The sequence below is a fragment of the Leuciscus leuciscus genome (assembly GCF_965113295.1).
Source record: "Leuciscus leuciscus genome assembly, chromosome: 8".
Taxonomy (NCBI): domain Eukaryota; kingdom Metazoa; phylum Chordata; class Actinopteri; order Cypriniformes; family Leuciscidae; genus Leuciscus; species Leuciscus leuciscus.
Window position 1 is genome coordinate 41,570,944 of NC_138732.1, and position 19,928 is coordinate 41,590,871.

The 19,928-nt window shown below is 38.3% G+C and overlaps 1 protein-coding gene and 2 long non-coding RNA genes across 4 annotated transcripts in view; all 3 read left to right on the forward strand.

The window, feature by feature from the left end:
• Window positions 1–19,928, forward strand: part of LOC309505166 — a 172,453-nt gene that overhangs the window by 104,560 nt on the left and 47,965 nt on the right. The window lies entirely within an intron of this gene.
• LOC309505171 lies at window positions 3,395–4,283 on the forward strand. Its single transcript, XR_014208349.1, has 2 exons — window positions 3,395–3,499; window positions 3,535–4,283. It is a non-coding gene; the product is annotated as an uncharacterized lncRNA (long non-coding RNA).
• On the forward strand, window positions 10,360–19,768 carry slbp (stem-loop histone mRNA binding protein). Of its 2 annotated transcripts, none has more exons than XM_082178442.1 (8): window positions 10,360–10,516; window positions 11,211–11,324; window positions 12,053–12,157; window positions 12,315–12,377; window positions 14,793–14,942; window positions 15,032–15,172; window positions 16,191–16,302; window positions 19,272–19,768. In XM_082178442.1, exons 1-8 carry the CDS (start codon window positions 10,461–10,463, stop codon window positions 19,329–19,331), a joined length of 801 nt encoding a protein of 266 aa, XP_082034568.1. In that variant the 5' UTR covers window positions 10,360–10,460; the 3' UTR covers window positions 19,332–19,768. The 2 variants fall into 2 exon arrangements, with proteins under 2 accessions (XP_082034568.1, XP_082034569.1); XM_082178443.1 differs by having other exon boundaries at window positions 12,321–12,377.

A 19,928-nucleotide genomic window follows, 5' to 3' on the forward strand; every position in this document is an offset into this window, starting at 1 on the left:
AATCAGAGAGCCTATGATGACCCCTGTCCACTTTCAAAAGAATCTACAATGTGTATGAACATAATTCATGTGCCTGGGAAGCTACAGATTCAGTGTTTTTATAATGTAGGGGGCAGAGCTTCAGATTCTAGAGAGCATTTGATTGGACAGAATTTTTTAATTTTTTTATTTTTTATTATGCAACAATAACAAATATAAAAACAAGACAAAACAGTAATGGACAATAGTAGACAATAATGAGAGTTACAAGACAAAACCACAAAGAATATTAAATTAGCTTGAATGTTTTAAACCATGACAGAGTCTTACAGAGTTTTTAGATTTCCTCAAGGAGTTTTTTTGTACTGAAATCCACGTATTTACACCAACATCGTCATGGTGGAAAACTCGACAACACTTAGCAAACCAAGGTAAGAAGGCAATGCTTTCTTTATTAAGGTTTGTTTGTAAGCATAAAAGTAGCTGTAACCAAGTGTTGTATTTGTTTGACCACATGGTTGCACCCATATTGTATTATGGATCTTAGATATGGGGTTTTGAGCCAGTGGAGTGTATTGAGAATGTTTAGTTATCCTTCTGTAAAACACTCCTGTGTGTCAGTACATCTACCTATAGATTACAATAATTACAGATTCTCTCTGTAATTAACTAAAAAAACGTTGGGTTATTTTTTAAATATCTTTAATATCTTAACATTTATTGGGTCATTTGTTTATGACGTTGGTTTATTTTTAGTTATAACCTAACAGTTGGGTTAAATACGTTCGCGCTTCGATGGTTCAAATATAAACGGTCCAGTCAGTGACAGTCAACAGACATCTCCTGATTGTGAAAGGTAGGTAATCGCGTTTTATGATGTTTATAACTTTTATAACATGAAATAATGTGTACTGAAACGTTAAATATATCTTAGAACTGTTTTTTTTTATGTTATCGTTCACTTTTGTCATTTTTTTCATTCTCCGGATCAGATCGATTGTTGTTAGCTATCCCTGTTTTTTTTCGCTAGCATTAATAACGTCATTAAAACGTTAGCCGAAAGATTGGCAAAACCGTTTAGAAATTGTATTACCTTACGTTAATAAATGTATACCGATAAACTAAAGTAGGTAACATTAATCAGTATTTACGCTGCACGGACCGTTTATCAGCTCGGACCAAGCGTGCCACACAAGCAGGGCGGCAGGGTTTCATAAAATATTGAAGTTTCCCCGGGCGCCGCCATTGATTAGCAGACCATCACCTGCTGTTAGCATTCCATTGACTCCCATTCATTTTGGCGTCACTTTGACAGCGAATAACATTACATCTGAGGCGTTTAAAGACTCCATTTGTCCATTATTTATTTCTAAAGAAACACGAAAATGTATAAAAGGCTCCATTACCTTGTAGCTTACGTTATGGCCCCGTAGAAGCAGTTTTTGTAAAAAATAGGCTAACGATTGCGTCATAACCACGCGACTCTCTGTCTCACAGTAGAGAATTACCGTATGGACAGGAGGAGAAGCTCGCGGGCAATCAGGGGGACGTGGAGGCAAAATGACAAAGTAATTAATCAGAATACTTAGCAAAAGTTTCTCCTGCTCCAAGCTCATGGACAGCTCCTACTCACGCTCTCCGTCTCTGCAAGATTCGAAAGGGAATGATTTAGATTTAGCTCTTGGCACAGCTACTAGAAGACAGACGGGTTGCTCACGTCACATCTACGTCGTCAAGTTCAGTTTGAGTCTTGAGTCCAGGGGCTCGTTCTTCGTACGTTGTTTATTACATCCGAGATCAAATGACACATCCAAGATGATATCATCGTGCTAATCATGATCTGGCTAACTCGGTTCTTCGAACACACTTGCCGGATAGGATTAGTATCGCTGGATTGAGTTATCTGAGATAATAGCGCGTTCATGCGCTGGTTGAAAAGGGGATATGTATCGATAGTAGAAACATTGATCAGCAACGCTGCTATTGGCTGCTCAGCGTGGCCAAAGAGCGCACTCAGTTTTTCCAGAGCCCGTCTACGGAGAGCCTTGGCACTTCCTATTAGCCCCATTGTATCGATCTTGGTTGCAGTTCCATTAGAATTCCACTGGAGGTGATCGCGGGCGAGTGCAGACTGAATGAGAGTCTATGGGGCTAGACGGCTAAATGTGTCTCTTTCACCCCATTGCCGTTGAGAAATCTCAGATTTTATTGTAGGTTTTGCAAGTTCAACATGGGTTATAGGTCGAAAGTTGAATGAACGAGTACTTATTTTTTTTCGATTTCTTACAGGTTGAGTTGTTGTTGCCCATAACACGCTAGCATTCTGCTAATGACGTCAGCATTCTGACGTCATTGACATTTTAAAAGACTTTTTAAACCAAATAAGTGACTCTAAAAAATCTAACACCCAGCAATGTGTAATTTCTTTGCATCTCCTTTCGAATACAATATTAAAATTACTAGACAAAAAATTAGGCTATATCCTGAGAAAAGTGGATTTTGAGAGTTTTTCGCCATAGACCTCCATTCATTCTGCACTCGCCTGCGAGCGCCCCCGCATGGACAGAGACGTGTTACTGCAGCCAGTCCAGAAACCGGAAGTAAGCAGAGAGTGCCAATTCTCTTCCTATTAGAGGCATTCTCTGGTTTTTCTCCTCAGCAGAGCAAGAACTAATAGTCAAAGTTTATTCAGAATTTTTATGTTTTAATGCAAAATGCCAGGGAACACCTCAAAGTCTGCAAAAGCCAGGAGAGAGGGCTGGCAAAAAGTAGCAGACAATTTAAATCCGTTAGATGTGGCCATGTTAGATGTTTTTATCACTTATTAGCCTATATTTTTGTATTTGAATAATTGCATAATTACTTTGTTCATTGTAATGTCAGAGTCACCACACTAGAACATGGGAACAAATAAAAGTGAAGTACAAAAATATTCTACATAATGGTAATTTTTAGTTATATTATAGTCTCTTTTATAAAAGGCACTGCTAAATAAATGGTTGTCTGTTTATAAAAGCAACCAAGAAAAAGGCTGAGAAAAAAGAAAGAAAAGATCTTAGTAGCCTACACTGTAAAATAATTTTTGCTGCATTAAATTAAGGCCGTATAGTCATTTCAACTGTTAAATCTTGAGTAATGATGAATTGCTTTGACTTGTGAAAGTGAAAACTGATAAACTTATGTTAATGTAAAAATATTTTGCCATGAGTTATTGATCACATTTTTCCTGAGTTCATTGTAATGACATTGTGTTTTCCTCTTTTGTGCACTTTTACATAATACACCAACACTTGTATCTGTTCCCAAGAAAGTGGTGGCTGAAATATGTGCAGTAAGTGGACATTTTCTAACTTTCCAAAGGAAAGAAAGTATAAGACTTTGTAATGTCCATTTGTTTCCATTGCACTGGACAGTGAATAAACCCTCTCAGATAACTGTCATATGGAGGAACTAGCCTACCTGCAAGTGCATAAATAACTTTACTTCATTTATACTTGTATGCTTTATGACTGCAATATAAGTTGCAGGATTCCACATCTACAGAAAGGCCTACAGAAGAGTCTGCACAGAGGAGACATAGGCCTACAGGTGGGCAGTGTATAGCCAACTTTTCCTTTTTATTTGTTGCATGAGGCATGTGTCTAATATCTCTTGTTGCAGGCATTTGAACACTGGCTTTTCTTTACAAAGAACAATTTAAATAAAACTCAAGGAACTAAGCATATATGTCTTTTATTAAACATTTAATGAAACGTTTTTTTTTTTTTTGGCAATGTTGTGTAATATGGCACATGCAACAGTGTCCCAGGCCCTGTCAGGTGTGCAACCCTCAGACTTATCAGACACTGAAATCTTCCCTTTAGTTAGCCAAAGTTCATTTCATTGTGTGCCCTTGTCCTGGCTAGAGCTGCATTGTAACTGGTTTGGGTCAGGGAATGGGGTCATAAAACACCTTTCTGTTCACATAATCCCCTTCATTGAGGCCTTGATGGCAGTCTATGGTACCAATCACGTTAGTGAAGCCTGAGTGACATACTGTAATCGGCATGGTCATGATTGCATGATCTTCATAAAAAATTATGATAGGCAAAAAAAAAAAAAAAAAAATTGCTTTAAAAAAAAAACTGCTTTACAACATTGGGTCTTAAGTGGCTTGGAAATGCCACAAAAAAACCTAAAACTGTTTTTTAAACCTAAAAGCGCCAGGTAAACTCCGAATGACACGACAGACAGCACTTTCCATCAAGTTCTCCGCATCTCCAATAGTGTAAAGGAAAGAGCCACTCGCAAATAATCTTAGGGCAATGCAAACAGTTTGTGCTGTAGTTAAAGCCCGACTCCGACAAGTCGAAAATAATGTGCGTTTCCAACAAATTAATAATGTAAACGACAATCTCACGAGTCACAAGAAAAAAATATATCTCAGAAAGTGCACTATCGCGCTGCGCTGGACTTCCCGTATCAGCTCCGCTTATGAAGCCGGGATCTAATCCTGTTTACATGAAATAAGCCTGCTCCCGAGCAGGTTTAAGCTTACGGACCTGTTGCTATGACAGCAAGTCCAGGATGAGCGTCGAAGAACCAAACAATCCAAGATCATGCCAAATCGTCAACAATCAAATCCAGCTAACTGAGTTAGCGACGTACGAAGAACGGGCCCCAGGGCTGCGTTCCAGTCCAAAATTGTCATGCACTTCACTCGCTAACTTCCCTCCGTCTCGTTCACTCGGATGTACGTCATTGCTTACATTGCACGAGTGCCCACTACTGGCGGAAACTGCAATGGGCTGAATTGGAACGTCCTAAGCCCTTGATCACTTGGAATCAACTAAAGAGTTGATTTATTTATTTATTTATTTTTTTGAATTTGTTTAATGCAGCATCCAAATGTTTATAGGTGTGTGTGGTGTAACGCTGTCAGAGTTTTAAGTCTGCCCAGGATGAATAGAAAAGACAGCGCAAACGGACGGTAGTTCCACGAGTCTTTATATAATTCCTCTCAGTTAAATGCACTCCTCTCATACATGTCATAGAGCGAATATTAACAGGGGAAAAACTATGGAGGTATTTTTGGTGCAAAACTACTGAACGCCTGTGACAGTGGAATTTGTAGTTGTAGAGAATAGCCACACATGTGTATCAGTAAATTTGAAGTCACAGAGAGAAATGTTTTAAGAGTTGCAAACTTGTAGACTTTTTTTTATCTTCCACAAACACAACACAACAGTTACACCTTCTCAAATTCTTCATTGCAGGTGCACAAATCCTATTCTACAAATTACAAATTAAGAAACTCATACGCTCACATTTTTGCTACAGTTGCTGCAGTGAATATGGTGCAAAACGCATTTACACCCCGCATCAAGAAATGTGAAGTCACGGAGAAATTTTGCTCATCTGCAAATCAGTATGTGAATTCATCCAATGAGAGTTGCACACTTGTAGAATATTTTCTCACAAATGTCTTGTATATTTTTCTTGCACAAACACAAGTACATAACTACAGCTGCTTGAATCTGCTGCGACGAATCTCAAACACTGTTTTTCGCTTTCAAGTGACAAGTTTCGCGCGCTCTCCCTTTTGCACCAAGTGCACCGTGAAATGTGGGGCAAAAGTGAGTTGTGCATCTGTAGAGGCAGTGGGCGGAGCCTACATGAATATTCATGAGTTTCCCGGGCATGCGCGTGGAACTGCTCATTCTAGTTCACGCTCCTCGTTTCTCAGCAGGTTTAATGGATTATTTCAAAAAAGGTAAATATAGTTTCAGCGCGAACTTAAACTACAATTGTGTATCGTTTTGTTAAATTCATAATGTTTTTATTAATTCGTCACTGACTGAATGATTGCTGGCATTCACTTCGTGTAGGCCTATATACAGTAGCTACAGCAAACTTCAACTCGCCGTATAAATTGCACTTTGCGAAGCTTTAAAACTGTGGCTTTTACTAATTGTTATCATTTGTTGATTGCAATAAATTAAATAAACCCTCATAAATGTATCTGTGGGCTAACACTTTTTAAAATATATATAATATATCCTGGTGTGATTGTTCTTAAATTCTTGTTCGTTTAAATAAGCCAAATCATTTAAGACCAAACTCAAGCATGAATGTATTAAAGCAATACTCATTTCACGGTGCACTTGGTGCAAAAGGGAGAGCGCGCGAAACTTGTCACTTGAAAGCGAAAAACAGTGTTTGAGATTCGTGGCAGCAGATTCAAGCAGCTGTAGTTATGTACTTGTGTTTGTGCAAGAAAAATATACAAGACATTTGTGAGAAAATATTCTACAAGTGTGCAACTCTCATTGGATGAATTCACATACTGATTTGCAGATGAGCAAAATTTCTCCGTGACTTCACATTTCTTGATGCGGGGTGTAAATGCGTTTTGCACCATATTCACTGCAGCAACTGTAGCAAAAATGTGAGCGTATGAGTTTCTTAATTTGTGATTTGTAGAATAGGATTTGTGCACCTGCAATGAAGAATTTGAGAAGGTGTAACTGTTGTGTTGTGTTTGTGGAAGATAAAAAAAAGTCTACAAGTTTGCAACTCTTAAAACATTTCTCTCTGTGACTTCAAATTTACTGATACACATGTGTGGCTATTCTCTACAACTACACATTCCACTGTCACAGGCGTTCAGTAGTTTTGCACCAAAAATACCTCCATAAAAAACACTCTGAAAACACGCTACAAATAAGAGTAGAAAGTAAACACAGTAAATTAAAGGAGCAGTCGGTAGAGCGGTCATCTCTCTCCTCTCACGAGCAATACTCTTTTTCCCACTGCGCATGCGCTCACTTGAACAGCACGCATACAATAACGTGTCATGTTAAAGGCATATACAACATTCATGTCATGAACACTATAACATAAGGTGGCCGTTACAGTGGGTTGTTTTAAATAAAAAAAATATAGAATTAATATATCATAGAGTTGTTTGTTGTGGTGGTGATTAGACGAGATCTGTGGTGACATCACAATCGTACTGCATTGTGGGACATATAGGTGCCTGAAGTGTACATATGAAGTAGACTCGCTCCCTCGGTCAAAATATATGACCATATATATATGACTGGTCCTAGTATAGGTCATAAGTCCCGCCTCCCCGTGTTATTCAACGGGACTTGAGACCAACTAAACAATTTAATTACACTTCAAATATCTTTTTCCCGAAGGTGGTTTCTGTCATTTACTGTAGTTTTTATCACGCTGATGTAAAAAAAAAATTTTTTTGTGTGTGTGTTTGACAAAAACTACGATAAAACCTGTTGGAAAGCATCTTTTGCAGCGATTTTTGTGTGAGCATATCAGTGAACACCCCTGACCACTCGGTGAGTTTCACGTCTTTGTAAACGAAAGTTTAATGCGTTTTTTGGAAGGATTGTTCCAGTGCCCATAGGCTGCCATTCTGTAGGTGGGGGGAAAGCGAAATAAACCTAAAATTCTCGGGACAGCAGCATGTGTCCAAATTTTTATCTTAACCGTTCTATTTCATCAGAAACGATCTGTAAACAGGGCTTTAAGTGTAAAATACCGAACTTGTCCTTTAAAGCCCAATCAAATCAAACCTAACCTATTCTACAATTAATTATAGATTTTCCCCATTCCAGTGAGGTTTATATCCCCTCATGGGTCAAGGTTAATGGCACAGTATATATATTGAAATAGTGTACTGTATGTACAGAGAGGGTTTTGTGTGTGTGTGTGTGTGTGTGTGTGTGTGTGTGTGTGTGTGTGTGTGTGTGTGTGTGTGTGTGTGTGTGTGTGTGTGTGTGTGTGTGTGTGTGTGTGTGTGTGTGTAGGCACATCTGTGTACGTTTTTAATTTATGTGCACGCATGTTTTATGTTAATTGTTTGTTCTATTTATTATACACGTGTATATTTACATACTAGGCTCACTAATATTTATTACATTCATAATTGAATACTTAAAACATATTTATTGTGTTTATACTCAAATAAAAAAAAAATCTATTTGAAAACAATGTGCATTTTATTTATTAAAATAAGGTAATAAATAAAAAGAAATATTTAACTCAACTGTTGGGTTATTTGAACCCAACTGGAGTTTAACCCAATGCATTGGGTTAAAATAACCCACAGTTGGGAAGGTGCTACACCACCACATAGTTGGGTTATTCGTTGGGTTATTTTTAACCCAACATTTTTAAGTGAGTAACTAATACCTGTGATTGAAGACGAGAAGCATTTCTTGTATGATTGTTCTTTGTACATGGATCTGTGTAAGAAATATTTGGGTGATCTCACACTTGTCGGTGAAGTTTGTATTGATATGTCACAGGTTTGTGAGTCGATGCATGCATGGAGATTGGCATTGTATGTATGTCATGCTATTGTGACATTGAGGAACTATGGGCCGAGAGGCCATGTATTCCTGAAATAAATTTGATTTGATTTGATTTGATTGATTTAACAAATTTTGAAAAGTCAACCCAAAATACTTTGCAATACGCTGATTTCACGCAGCCGCCATTTTGAAATCGAAAGTGAGGCTCCGGTGGGAAGAACCCCGGAAGTAAAGATAAACAACAATGCCTTGGATTACCAACCTGAAGCTGCTGCCGCGATTTACACTATTGGATGTTAATATTCAATATAGGATATGTATATAGTTCATTCCTGCTTCTTTTTTTACATTCTGAATTATATATATATAAAAAATATTTTATTTATAAATGAATTTCACTGTATATAGTCTACTCTAAAGTATGAAAGAAATGTTTGTACATTTTTAGAATTGACACAACATCATTAAACACAACAATACGTCATCGCATTCACGACTCTCCTGTGATTAAAGGCGACACTTCCGGTTTTCTTCCCACCGGAGCCTCGCTTTCGATTTCAAAATAACGGCTGCGTGAAATCAGCGTATACACACACAGTCCCAAAACAAATGATTAATTGTCTCTTCAAACTGACAACAAAAGGAGCACATGGGGGCAAGTATATAATTAATTGGATAGCAATTGTGAACAATTTTCATAGAGACTTCAACAACTTGCCGAATCTTACAGAAGCCGGAAATCTTCTCGTATTGGACAGAAGCTGAAGTGCAGAGTGATGTCATCAAATCATTGATCCATATTGGCGGAAGTAAGAGACTGTAAGTTTTGAACACTTATATCTTCTAAATGTGAATTTTGTCATTGTTTTGGAACACACTAGCTTATAGATAGCCTAAGGCTAACATTCATATTAAAAGCCAAAACATTTCGATTTCATGGGGGCTTTACTGTCTTTACCAGTGTCCTAATTAGTGAACACGATATACTGATTCACCGCCTAGGGAAGTTAGGGAGCTGATTGAGACGCATCGGCAATCTATTGATATTCCTGCAGTTCACGGATGTGAAATGTTGAATTTTCTGTCGAATTTGAAACACTGAATTTGCAAAGCGAAATGAAATGGGCCGAAAATTGCCCGTCGAATATTATAGGTTGTATTTTTAAACAGAATTAACATTTTGGAAGTAAAAATCTGAAAGGTAATATGGATTATTTAAGTTTTAATAATGAAAATGTGTGTGAAATGTTTTAAAAATACAATGCATTAAAATGCAAGCACGGTTATTGCCGTGCATATTTTTTTTCAATTAGTGCAATTCAACAAGCTTTTTTGTTTCAAAAACATTTGGCATTACTTTACTTCCATAGACTGTAGATCACAGTTATGTTCTAGTTCCTCATTCCTGCTCCTATCTCATACCCACTATTTCCAATGAAAGGTGTTTATCTTCATAATGTTTTCTTGGAGTGGATCAACTAAGAGCAAAGAAACAACCACAGATGAGCTACAATAGCAGACAGAGCTCTACTACTAAACTCTTAAGACTTATTAGTTCATTTCCCCAACATTGCTCTAATACTGAAATACTGTGATGGACTGATTCTCTAAAGCCGATGACAGAAGATCAATGCTGAGGTTATCTATATATCTCAAAATCTAATGACACCAGATTCAACTGATGATCACAAAAGTAGGACTCGTTTTTCTTGTATTAAAGAAGGACAAATTAGTTTTTAAAACCGAAAGCCCCATTAGTTTTCCATCAGTCTCTTCACGACGTACATAATACTCTTCCACCCTCATATAGGGATCAAACTACATCATTTTTTTAAAGAGAAAGGGGCTCCAAACAGTCCTTTGTGGGCTTTGTCTGTTTGGATTCCCGCCACAGCTTTCTAAAGCGGAAACACAGGGCACTTGCGTCATTTTACGCGAACAACTCTTGATGTGATCTACACACCATAGACTGACAGAAACAAACCGTCCCGATGATTTGAAGATCGAGGGATATGGGCGTGTCTTTATGCGAGATGCGTCACTAGCGCCGCCCCTCAAGTGTCACGTGACCTGGATGTTGACGTACACTGCGGGACGTTGGCGCGGTTTAATCCAAACCCGGCTGCTGTTCATACGCGCGGTTTATAATTTTCACTTGCAGAAATGTCTGAACAGCAAAGATACAGCTACGAAAACGACTGCAAACATGACGAAAACAGGTAAGAAGTTCAAACCTTGGTGTGTGTGGTCGTTTTTACTTTTCATGGTTTATGACTTTATAGCTGCACGGTTTGCTAGCATAGCCAGACACTAAGTAAGCTATTGTCTTCCGGAGTGCAACATTTAGTCTATTTTGGGTCATTAAAGCATGCGTTTTTGCACCTCTTTTAACTTATTCCAGTTTTTCCCCCATGTATCCCTAACTCTTTTAATAATGGACGCATTTCTGCAGCTAGTGAATGAGGTGGAAGTTCTCCCGCCTTCGTTTGGAGTGTAAATGAGGATTTGGCGCCATGAGAACATTAAGATTTTATCACCGCATTCATGAAAACTATATGATTAAACATTAATATCTCTCTCGGTGTGCCTGTTTTATTCAGTTGTTATATTGTAGTGAGCAGTGTGTGTTGACAGCAGATTATTTTATGGCGCCTTGAAAACAAAGACTAACTAAAACATTAATATTAGCTTGTTTTAGATTTAAAAAGTTGCTTATTGGTGCAAAAAGATATTTACAGCACGGCAGATTTTGTGGCCAAGTGTGTATAATGATTAATGTTTTTGCATGAGTTCATTTATTTACTAAATACATAAACTTCTCATATTTTAATGCATGTACAATGTTCAGATAATGTGTAAAAATCATTCTTCTTTTTTTAATGCTTCTGTTCATGTCTTTTGTCTTGATTGAAGGAACAAAGGCTCTTCCCGATGGTCCCAGTGTAGGAAGCGCGGAGCAGATGGTAGTCTGAGGAAAGCTGAAGAAGATCCGGGCAGAGAGCAGAGATGTTCACGCAGACCCGAGAGGTGCGTTCAGATCCCTATAACCTGTGCATGACACACTGCTTTCTCAACAGAGCCAACTTTACTAATTTAATTAAATTGAATCTAATCTCATACTGGCATTCGAATGATGGTCAGTTAAAGGGGTAGTTCACCCAAAAATGAACATTATCCCATGATTTACTCACCCTGAAGTCATCCTAGGTGTATCTGACTTTCTTCTTCCAGACGAATACAATCAGAGTTATATTAAAATATCCTGGCTCTTCCAAGCTTTATAATGGCAGTAAATGGTACCTTAAATTTTGAGGCACAAAAAAGTGCATCCACCATCATAAAAGTAATGCATGCGACTCTAGTAAAGGCCTTCTGAAGCAAAGCCATGCTTTTTTGTAAGAAAAATATCCATATTTATAACTTTATAAACTATAACCACTGGCTTCCGGTAACGACCATACGTGAGTCCAGTTCCGGTGGAAGAGTGACCTCTGACCTCTGCTGATTTTATGATGCATGTATTCACTTTTTAAATCTCGCCCCCCATTCGCTCCCATTATAAAGCTTGGAAGAGCCAGGAATTTGTTTTAGTGTAACTCAGATTGTGTTCGTCTGAATCTGAAAGAAGAAAGTCATATACACCTAGGATGTCTTCAGGGTGAGTAAATCATGGGCTAATGTTCATTTTTGGGTGAACTATCCCTTTAATTTGTCGTCACTAAACGGGTCTGACGTGATGTAATGTTTGTGTGCAGTTTCACGACCCCGGAGAGCGAGGGTCCGGTGTCGAGAGTGAAGAGCTGGGGTGACGAGGTCGAGGCCGAGGAGATGCGCTCAGACGTCCGGCGCGATATGCATCGGTCCGTTTCCTCGCTTCATTCATGCTTTTCAATCAAATCAGATTTATATTACACGCAGGACCATTTTTCTTGGCTAAATATACGTTTGATTTATGTGAATGTACAGGCGTAATTGACCGCATTGATAATCCGTTAATTGGTGATTTCTGTTTTCCAGATACAGGAGGAGGATTCTTGCAGTGGATGTTCCTCAAAGAGACAGAAAAATCTCATCTGGAAGGTTTGTGATTGTAACATGTTCAGTGTTTACGTCTCCATAAAGCTGGTGCAACTTTCCCATGTTATGATCCTCTCTGCTGCAAATCCTATGTTGATTCCTCTGAAGAGCGTAAACACTACGACTGTGTAGATGTTTGTCTGAGCATCTTGACCAGCTCAGTGCAGGAACATCGGCTCAAACAGTGCTGAGAGTTTGGGCTGGTTTGGTGAACAATGGCAGGTTTTTATTTCTTTACGTAAAGCTCTGATATACTTTAAGCAAAAACTAAGAACAAAATCATGTGAGGTCATTTCATGCAAAATTCAGGCCATAGTGAAGTTTGTTTCGGGAGTTCAAAACCGCTTGCTAAAGTGAACTGTCCAGAAAAGTTTGCTCCCATTGGTCCGAATGGTGATGTAATATGTGGGTGTGGCTCTGAGGCTCCGCCCTCTTTGAGGTGTAAATCTTCTCCGAGTCATTTCTTCTGTTCAGTCCGTCGAGGTCAGACACGAGCAGACTGGAGAGGCACTTTATAGTAAAAAATGAGGTTGTAATTCTAATTGAAAGCGACAGTTTTTCTCACGTTTCATTTTCTACAGTAAAGTGCCTCTCCAGTCTGCTCGTGTCTGACCTCGACGGACTGAACAGAAGAAATGACTCAGAGAAGATTTACACCTCAAAGAGGGCGGAGCCTCAGAGCCACACCCACATATTACATCATCACCATATGAACCAATGGGAGCTGGAAGGGGTTTAGCAGACAGAGCGAACTTTTCTGGAAAGTTCACTTTGGCAATTGGTTTCAAACACAAAACCAACTTCTTGGCCTGAGTTTGATCGAAGTGATGTCACACCAGTTTGCTTGAAGTAAAACAAAAAAACAAAAGCTTTATATTTCAGATAAATGCTGTTCTTTTGAACTTTCTATTCATCAAAGAATCCTGAAATAAAATTTAATAACTGTTTTCAACACTGATAATAATCATAAATGTTTCTTGAGCATCAAATCATCATATTAGAATGATTTCTGAAGGATCATGTGACACTGAAGACTGGAGTAATGATGCTGAAAATTCAGCTTTGATCACAGGAATAAATTACACTTTACTATATATATTCACATAGAAAATTGTCCCGGATTGAGTCGTAACTAGGGCTGGGTATCGATTCAGATGTTACAATTCGATTCGATTTCGATTCGCAAGCTCTAATTCGATTCGATTTCGATTCGCAAGCTCTAATTCGATTCGATTTCGATTCGATTTTCGATTTCGATTCTCGATTCGATTTTTCCAATTTCGATTCTAAATTAATTTCGATTCGACTCACTCAATGAATATTAAATACAAATCCTATATTTATTAAAAAAAGAAAAAGAAAAGAAAAAAAGTGAACAAGTTTTCAAGTGTTTAATTAATAAAAAGAAATTAAGAGCTACAAACCTGTATATTAAACTCTTTTTATTTTAGGTACACTTGGGTACATTAAAACAGAACCCAACTCTATATTTCAAATGCATACAATGAATAGACAGGATTTTGATGCAAGATGAAAATTTGATGCTGAAAATTGGACAAGTCAGAACAGTCGCATGTCTTGATCAAACAGGTTAACAATCCTCACATAAACCCACATATAAAAACGTTGCATATAATATAATATGTGCCCTTCCTGTCTAACAGCTAGGCCATACAGAAATTGAATACAATTATCAAACAGTCTGTGTTGCATTAATTATAAATTATATATTGACTAATCAAAGTTACAAAAGTTCTTTATTCAAGAGCAGTGAGTGTTTTTCTCTGTTCTCTTTGTTCTTTGATTAACTTAAATGACAGAGATAATTAGTGGCTACAGTGTACTGTCCCTTTAAGACCAGCCGCTGTTGACAGAGACGCGGAACTCACACGCGGACTCATTCTCTCACGAGGCACAACTCTTCACGTTCGTCATAAGACTGCTCTTATGTTATAAAGATACTCGACAAAAATACATTTTGGCATAACGTTAATTGTGTGTGTTCTTCGTTCAAGCGCGAAAGATAATTCTATTCTGTGCTGTCTTGTGCGCACGCACGATATCATCGCAAGTTTTTCTGTCACAGTCACGACAGCATTTTGGCAGCATTTTGGTCATATAGCCTAATTGCGTATAGGCTTGTCATAGCGATTGCGATATGATTAAACGTGCAGCACTAATTGAGGTTATTTTATGATTTAGATAAAACTACCATAAAATCTCACAACATTAGCTATAAAATTGAGTTTGCAAGCCTATGAACAGTGGAGGAAAACTAATACATAAAGATGGAAAAAAATCGATTCTTGGCGTTTGAGAATCGATTTTGAATCGACCACATTTTAAAAAACGATTAATCGAAAAATCGATTTTTTTGCCCAGCCCTAGTCGTAACCCGAGCTTTTCTTGTTCCCCCAGTTCAGACTCCAGAGACTCTCGAGACTCAAAAGATTCTCCGGGTAAAGGCGACATCGAGACCGACGAGACCGTACTCGTGCGCCGCCAGAAGCAGATCAACTACGGGAAGAACACTCTCGCGTATGACCGATACATCAAAGAAGTGCCCAAGTGCGTGACATCATGATGTAGTGATCTGCTATGAGCTCTCGCATATAGTCTTGTTGTCAAAGTATTGAAGATTATTTTTATGATTTTAGGCCTATGAGAGAGCAAGGTGTTCATCCGAAGACTCCAAACAAGTTTAAGAAGTACAGCCGGCGCTCGTGGGACCAGCAGATCAAGCTGTGGCGGGTCAAGCTGCACGCCTGGGACCCCCCCGCCGGAGACCTGCAGCAGATGTGAGATCACACACCACTGCCACACTGACCTCACAGGAAACACACCGTTACAACCCTCTATGTGTGGTAAAAATGATCGATGCGCACCAGAAAACGTGGAGGGAAGCGCTTTTGAGTACCAATGTTTTTTGGGACACGTTTACTAACTGGAGTCGGATTTTTCTCCATCTCTGGGAAGGTATCAATCATGATTAGGGCAGCACGATATAACGTTCTAGCGTCGATATCGCGATGTGCGTGTCCGCAAGCATATCACATCGCAGCATATGTGATGTCATGCACGTATACGGATTTTAGTTGTTCAGTTTCGTTACAACCCTCGACACACACCGTGAGCAATAGAACCGCCATTGGCTAGGACATTAGTCATTTTAACTGAACTTAGGACTGGTGGTGGAGCTCTGAGGATTGAGGAGCTGCTGGGTTCATGAATATTAATCACTTTGTCAGCGTTTGCTCGAACTGATGTGCTGAAATAATAACAGGGATGAGCTCAGCCCAGTGCATTAGCTCCGCCCACTAATGGAGAAACGGGCTTAAAAGCTGAATAATTCCAAATGAACATACAAACATATTCTGCATGGTATGTAAGTCTCTCTCTCTCTCTCTCTCTCTCTCTCTCTCTCTCTCTCTCTCTCTCTCTCTCTCTCTCTCTCTGCGCGTGTGTGAGAACACAGTAAAGCGACTTCAGTTTACGGTACATCAAATACTCTGCGCATCCACTGCGCTGCATTGAAGTAGTCCAGATGGCTTTACGGAGAGCGAAGCGCTCAGTCAGAGTGTTCAGCGAGTGAAAATATATCCATGCTAAACTTATACTTAGCCTCAAACACACACACTGGCGAGTAAAATCTGAGAATTTATCAGCCAATGTCTAATAATAGATATTTAGTTGCCCCAGAGTGAAGGTTTAGTCGCATATGCGAGTGATTTACTCGTATTATATAGTTATAATATAGCAACACAATGTTTGAGAGTTTCCAGTGCTCGTTTACTCAGTGTTGTGTTTCTGTGTCAGAGAGGAGATTGACTTGGGGGAAATCATGGACTTTGAGTTGGATGTGGAGTGTTCTGCGGATCCTGACTCCCAGTGTGCATCAGCCAACGCAGCGGCACTGTCTCTGACGGAGGTAAGATTCCCAGTCCAGTTCCCAATACTGAAGTACATCACGTCACACCCACCAGGAATACACTTTTGTGTGATTTAAAAATGGTGGTAATTTCCAAGATTTGGTGAAAACCTCATTATATTGTGGCATACGACATTAACTGGGTTCCTATGGAAGCTTGTCTCCGCCACAGGAAAATAAATAAAAAAGGTAATTGCGAGTTTATATATCGGGATATAAAGTCAGAATTGTGAGACATAAACTTGCAATTCTGACTTCATAGCATGCAACTGGGAGATATAAACTCAGAACTGCATGATATGATATGAAGACGCAGTTGCGTGTTCTAACTTGTGAGATATAAACTTGAGAAATAAAGTCAGAATTGTAAGGTGATAAATTTGCAATTATCTTTTAAAATGTTTTATTCTGTGGTGGAAACAAGCTTCCATGGGTTCCCACGCAGTTTGGAATTTGATTTGAGTAATTTCCAGGTCTGGATAAGTATGGAAAAATATTTGTTTTATTATTGGGACTAGTGTTGTCACGATACTAGAATTTCTAACTTCGATACGATACCTTGAAAAAATATCGATATTCGATACCATTTTCGATACCACGGAGAAAAAAACTGCCACAATATTACGTTTTTATTTTTTTATTTAAAGCTAAATATAACAAGTCTAGAACATGACAATGAGGGATATTTTACATGAACAAAAATGTCCTGAAGTAGTGCACTGGTTCAAAAGCATTAATGCTGGTTAATACATTAACGTTATTTGATGAACAGATTTAAATGCAAACGTGTGTGCATTACACGCGAAAACAATGCTATTGGTGCTTTTAACAATACAGATTGTGTCAAAGCACTTAACAGTATCAAATTGGAGGATAGAGTGTCAGTAATGTATAATAATAAGATAAAACATTACATTTTCAGTTAAAGGCATTGAGCTATTGAATGACATCTTTGAATTCAATAATGCAGTTTAGTTTAATTAGTATCTGTGTAATCAAATTGATGATAAGATATGAAGGCAAATTGCAGAATTAAATACTAATTTTTGAATAAAGTTAAATAAGCACAAGTTAATTTACATTTGACCACAGTTAAAATATTTAACGTTACTTGTCTAAGATTTCTCAGTCCGATTATATTAACTTTAAGAATTACGGTGTAAAAACGAGACAACACACACTCATATCAACAACAATACTAGGCCATCTTGGTTAATGTTTCAGAAATGTTAAAATGAGAAGAGTTACCGACCTCTCGAAATTATTTATATAGATCCCGGTGTCGGTCTTTCAGGTGCTTTGCTATATTAGGCCCCGATCACACTAACGCGTTTTTCAGGTTCGAAAACGCGAGGCACACAGCACTCATCACACCTGACGGCACATAGCACTCATCACACAGAACGAGCAGTGCGCTGCGTTTGTTATGTTGCTCGGCAACCACTGAAACAGCTGTCCTGTCAGTCAAGTAAACGTCAAATCAGCCTTTTATTAACTTTATTTACTTTCTGTTAACATTGTGGTAGTTACGGTTCGTGAAGTCGTTAAGCTCCTGGTAACCCGTGAGAGCACCACAAGTTTATCCTCCATCATCGCACTCTCCGGGCGTTCAAGCAACTAGCTTTCATCATTAAAACTGAAGGCCCGCGAGGCGCAGCAGGCGCATAAACAGCGCGCAGAACACTCGCTGGAAACCAGTTTAAAATAGGCGCCTCTCACTGCAAAAAACGCGTCAGGTGTGATCGACCCCATTTACTTCACTTTTGCTATTTAACCAGAGCGAATGAGACGAGTGCGTGTGGTGTTTATCAACGCGCCTTTGGAGAGAAGTGAAAGTGACAGCTCGGCTAGTATCGATACTTCAGGAAATTAGTATTGGTACCGTTCAGATATTTCAGTATCGATATTTATCGAAATATCGATATTTTTGACAACACTAATTGGGACTATTATATAGGACTATTGACCTTATTGTTTTCTAAGATGTCAAATTAAGAATTTCTAAAATTAAATGCATCATATCATGCGCATGTTTTCACTTTGAGAAAACCAATGAAAAGAACAGAAAATAACTATTTATAGATGACTGTACTACACTGCAAAATATGCTTTTCTTAGTATTTGTCTTGTTTCTAGTCCAAATATCAAAAAAATAAAAAATTAAATCAAGAAGCATTTACTAGATAAGTCAAATTACATAAGAAATTCTATCTTGTTTTCTGTAAGAAAAAAAAAATCTGAATTGAGTTTTTGCTTAAAACAAGCAAAATGATGTGCCAATGGGGTAAGAGAAATAATCTTGTCTTCCATTAGAATTAAGATTATTTTCCTGTTATTACTGTTTTAAGCAAAAACTCAATTTTGAATTCCCCTCCCCCCCCAGAAAACAATATGTAATTTGTCATTTTACTTAATCTAGTATCTTGATTTAAGAATTTTTTCAGATATTTGGACTGGAAACAAGACAAAAATACTAAGTAAATATTTTTTTTGCAGTGTATATACCAAATGTAATGCTGTAAATAATGCTGTATAAACCATTTATGTTAAATATGGTCTGAAAAATCTAGTATGGAAAATGTGTAGGAACCCTGTATTAGCCTTAGGATGTCCGGCACTAGATGTACAATAGTCATACATTTTTCAAATGTTTCTTTATCACACCAGTGCAACTTTGAGTAGTTCTGTACTCTTTTCCAGTTAAATGTGAGTTATGCAGGATTGCAAAATGTGGCATTTGGTTGATTGTGTGTTGTGTGATCATGGCCTCAAGCTAGAAAAGCTCAAAGCGTCACTAAAAAAAAAGGTAATTTATTTTTCTTCTGTCGTAATAATGCATCTATAATGCGATCGTTAAACAAAAATGGCCATGGGAGAGGCATGAGTACTCGGGAGAGACGCGTCATTACCAGTTTTAGTCAGAATTTGAGGTTTTGAGTTTTTCCTAAGCATGTGCTCTTGTCCTGCAGGACTCGTTCACAGGAACCCCTAAGAAGATGATGAAGATGGAGGACGCGGAGATGTCCTGAGATCCGAGTCTCCGTGAGAGAGATCCCGAGCATCTGAACCGTTTTAATGCACTGTTGGTCTCACTGTTTGCTTGAGGATGACTGTCGAATGCTTCAGGTTCTGCTGTGTTCGTGATGCCACAGGGTTCGACAGCTTCTTAAAGAGGAGGTTTCGGCATCGGCACCGGATTCTTCGTTCTCTCCACCTTTTCCTTTTTGGGGTCTTTGAAAAGAAAATGTAAATGTGTAAATGGAGTTGTTTGGCTTTCTGTGGTGGTGATCCAGCGCTCAGTGAACCGTCTCTTGTATTTATCAGTTTGTTGAAACTCACAGCGAATTTCCAATGTTAAGTAGTTTGTGATTTTTAAATGTGTATTTTTTTTTTTTTAAAGAATTTCTTTTGATTTGTTAATTTCTATTTTATTAAGAACCTTTTGAAAATAAATATTAAACTGGAATGACCATATAATATTTGTGAGTTCTTTGTCTCGCTGTAATGAGTGTGTTCTACAGGAAAACAACTGAAGATGCTGGACTTTCTCAAGACCCTTTGAATTAAACTTAATGTAAGTCCACTGTTTGCAGGAACCCTGTGGATTCCAGTGTTTGGGAAGTAAA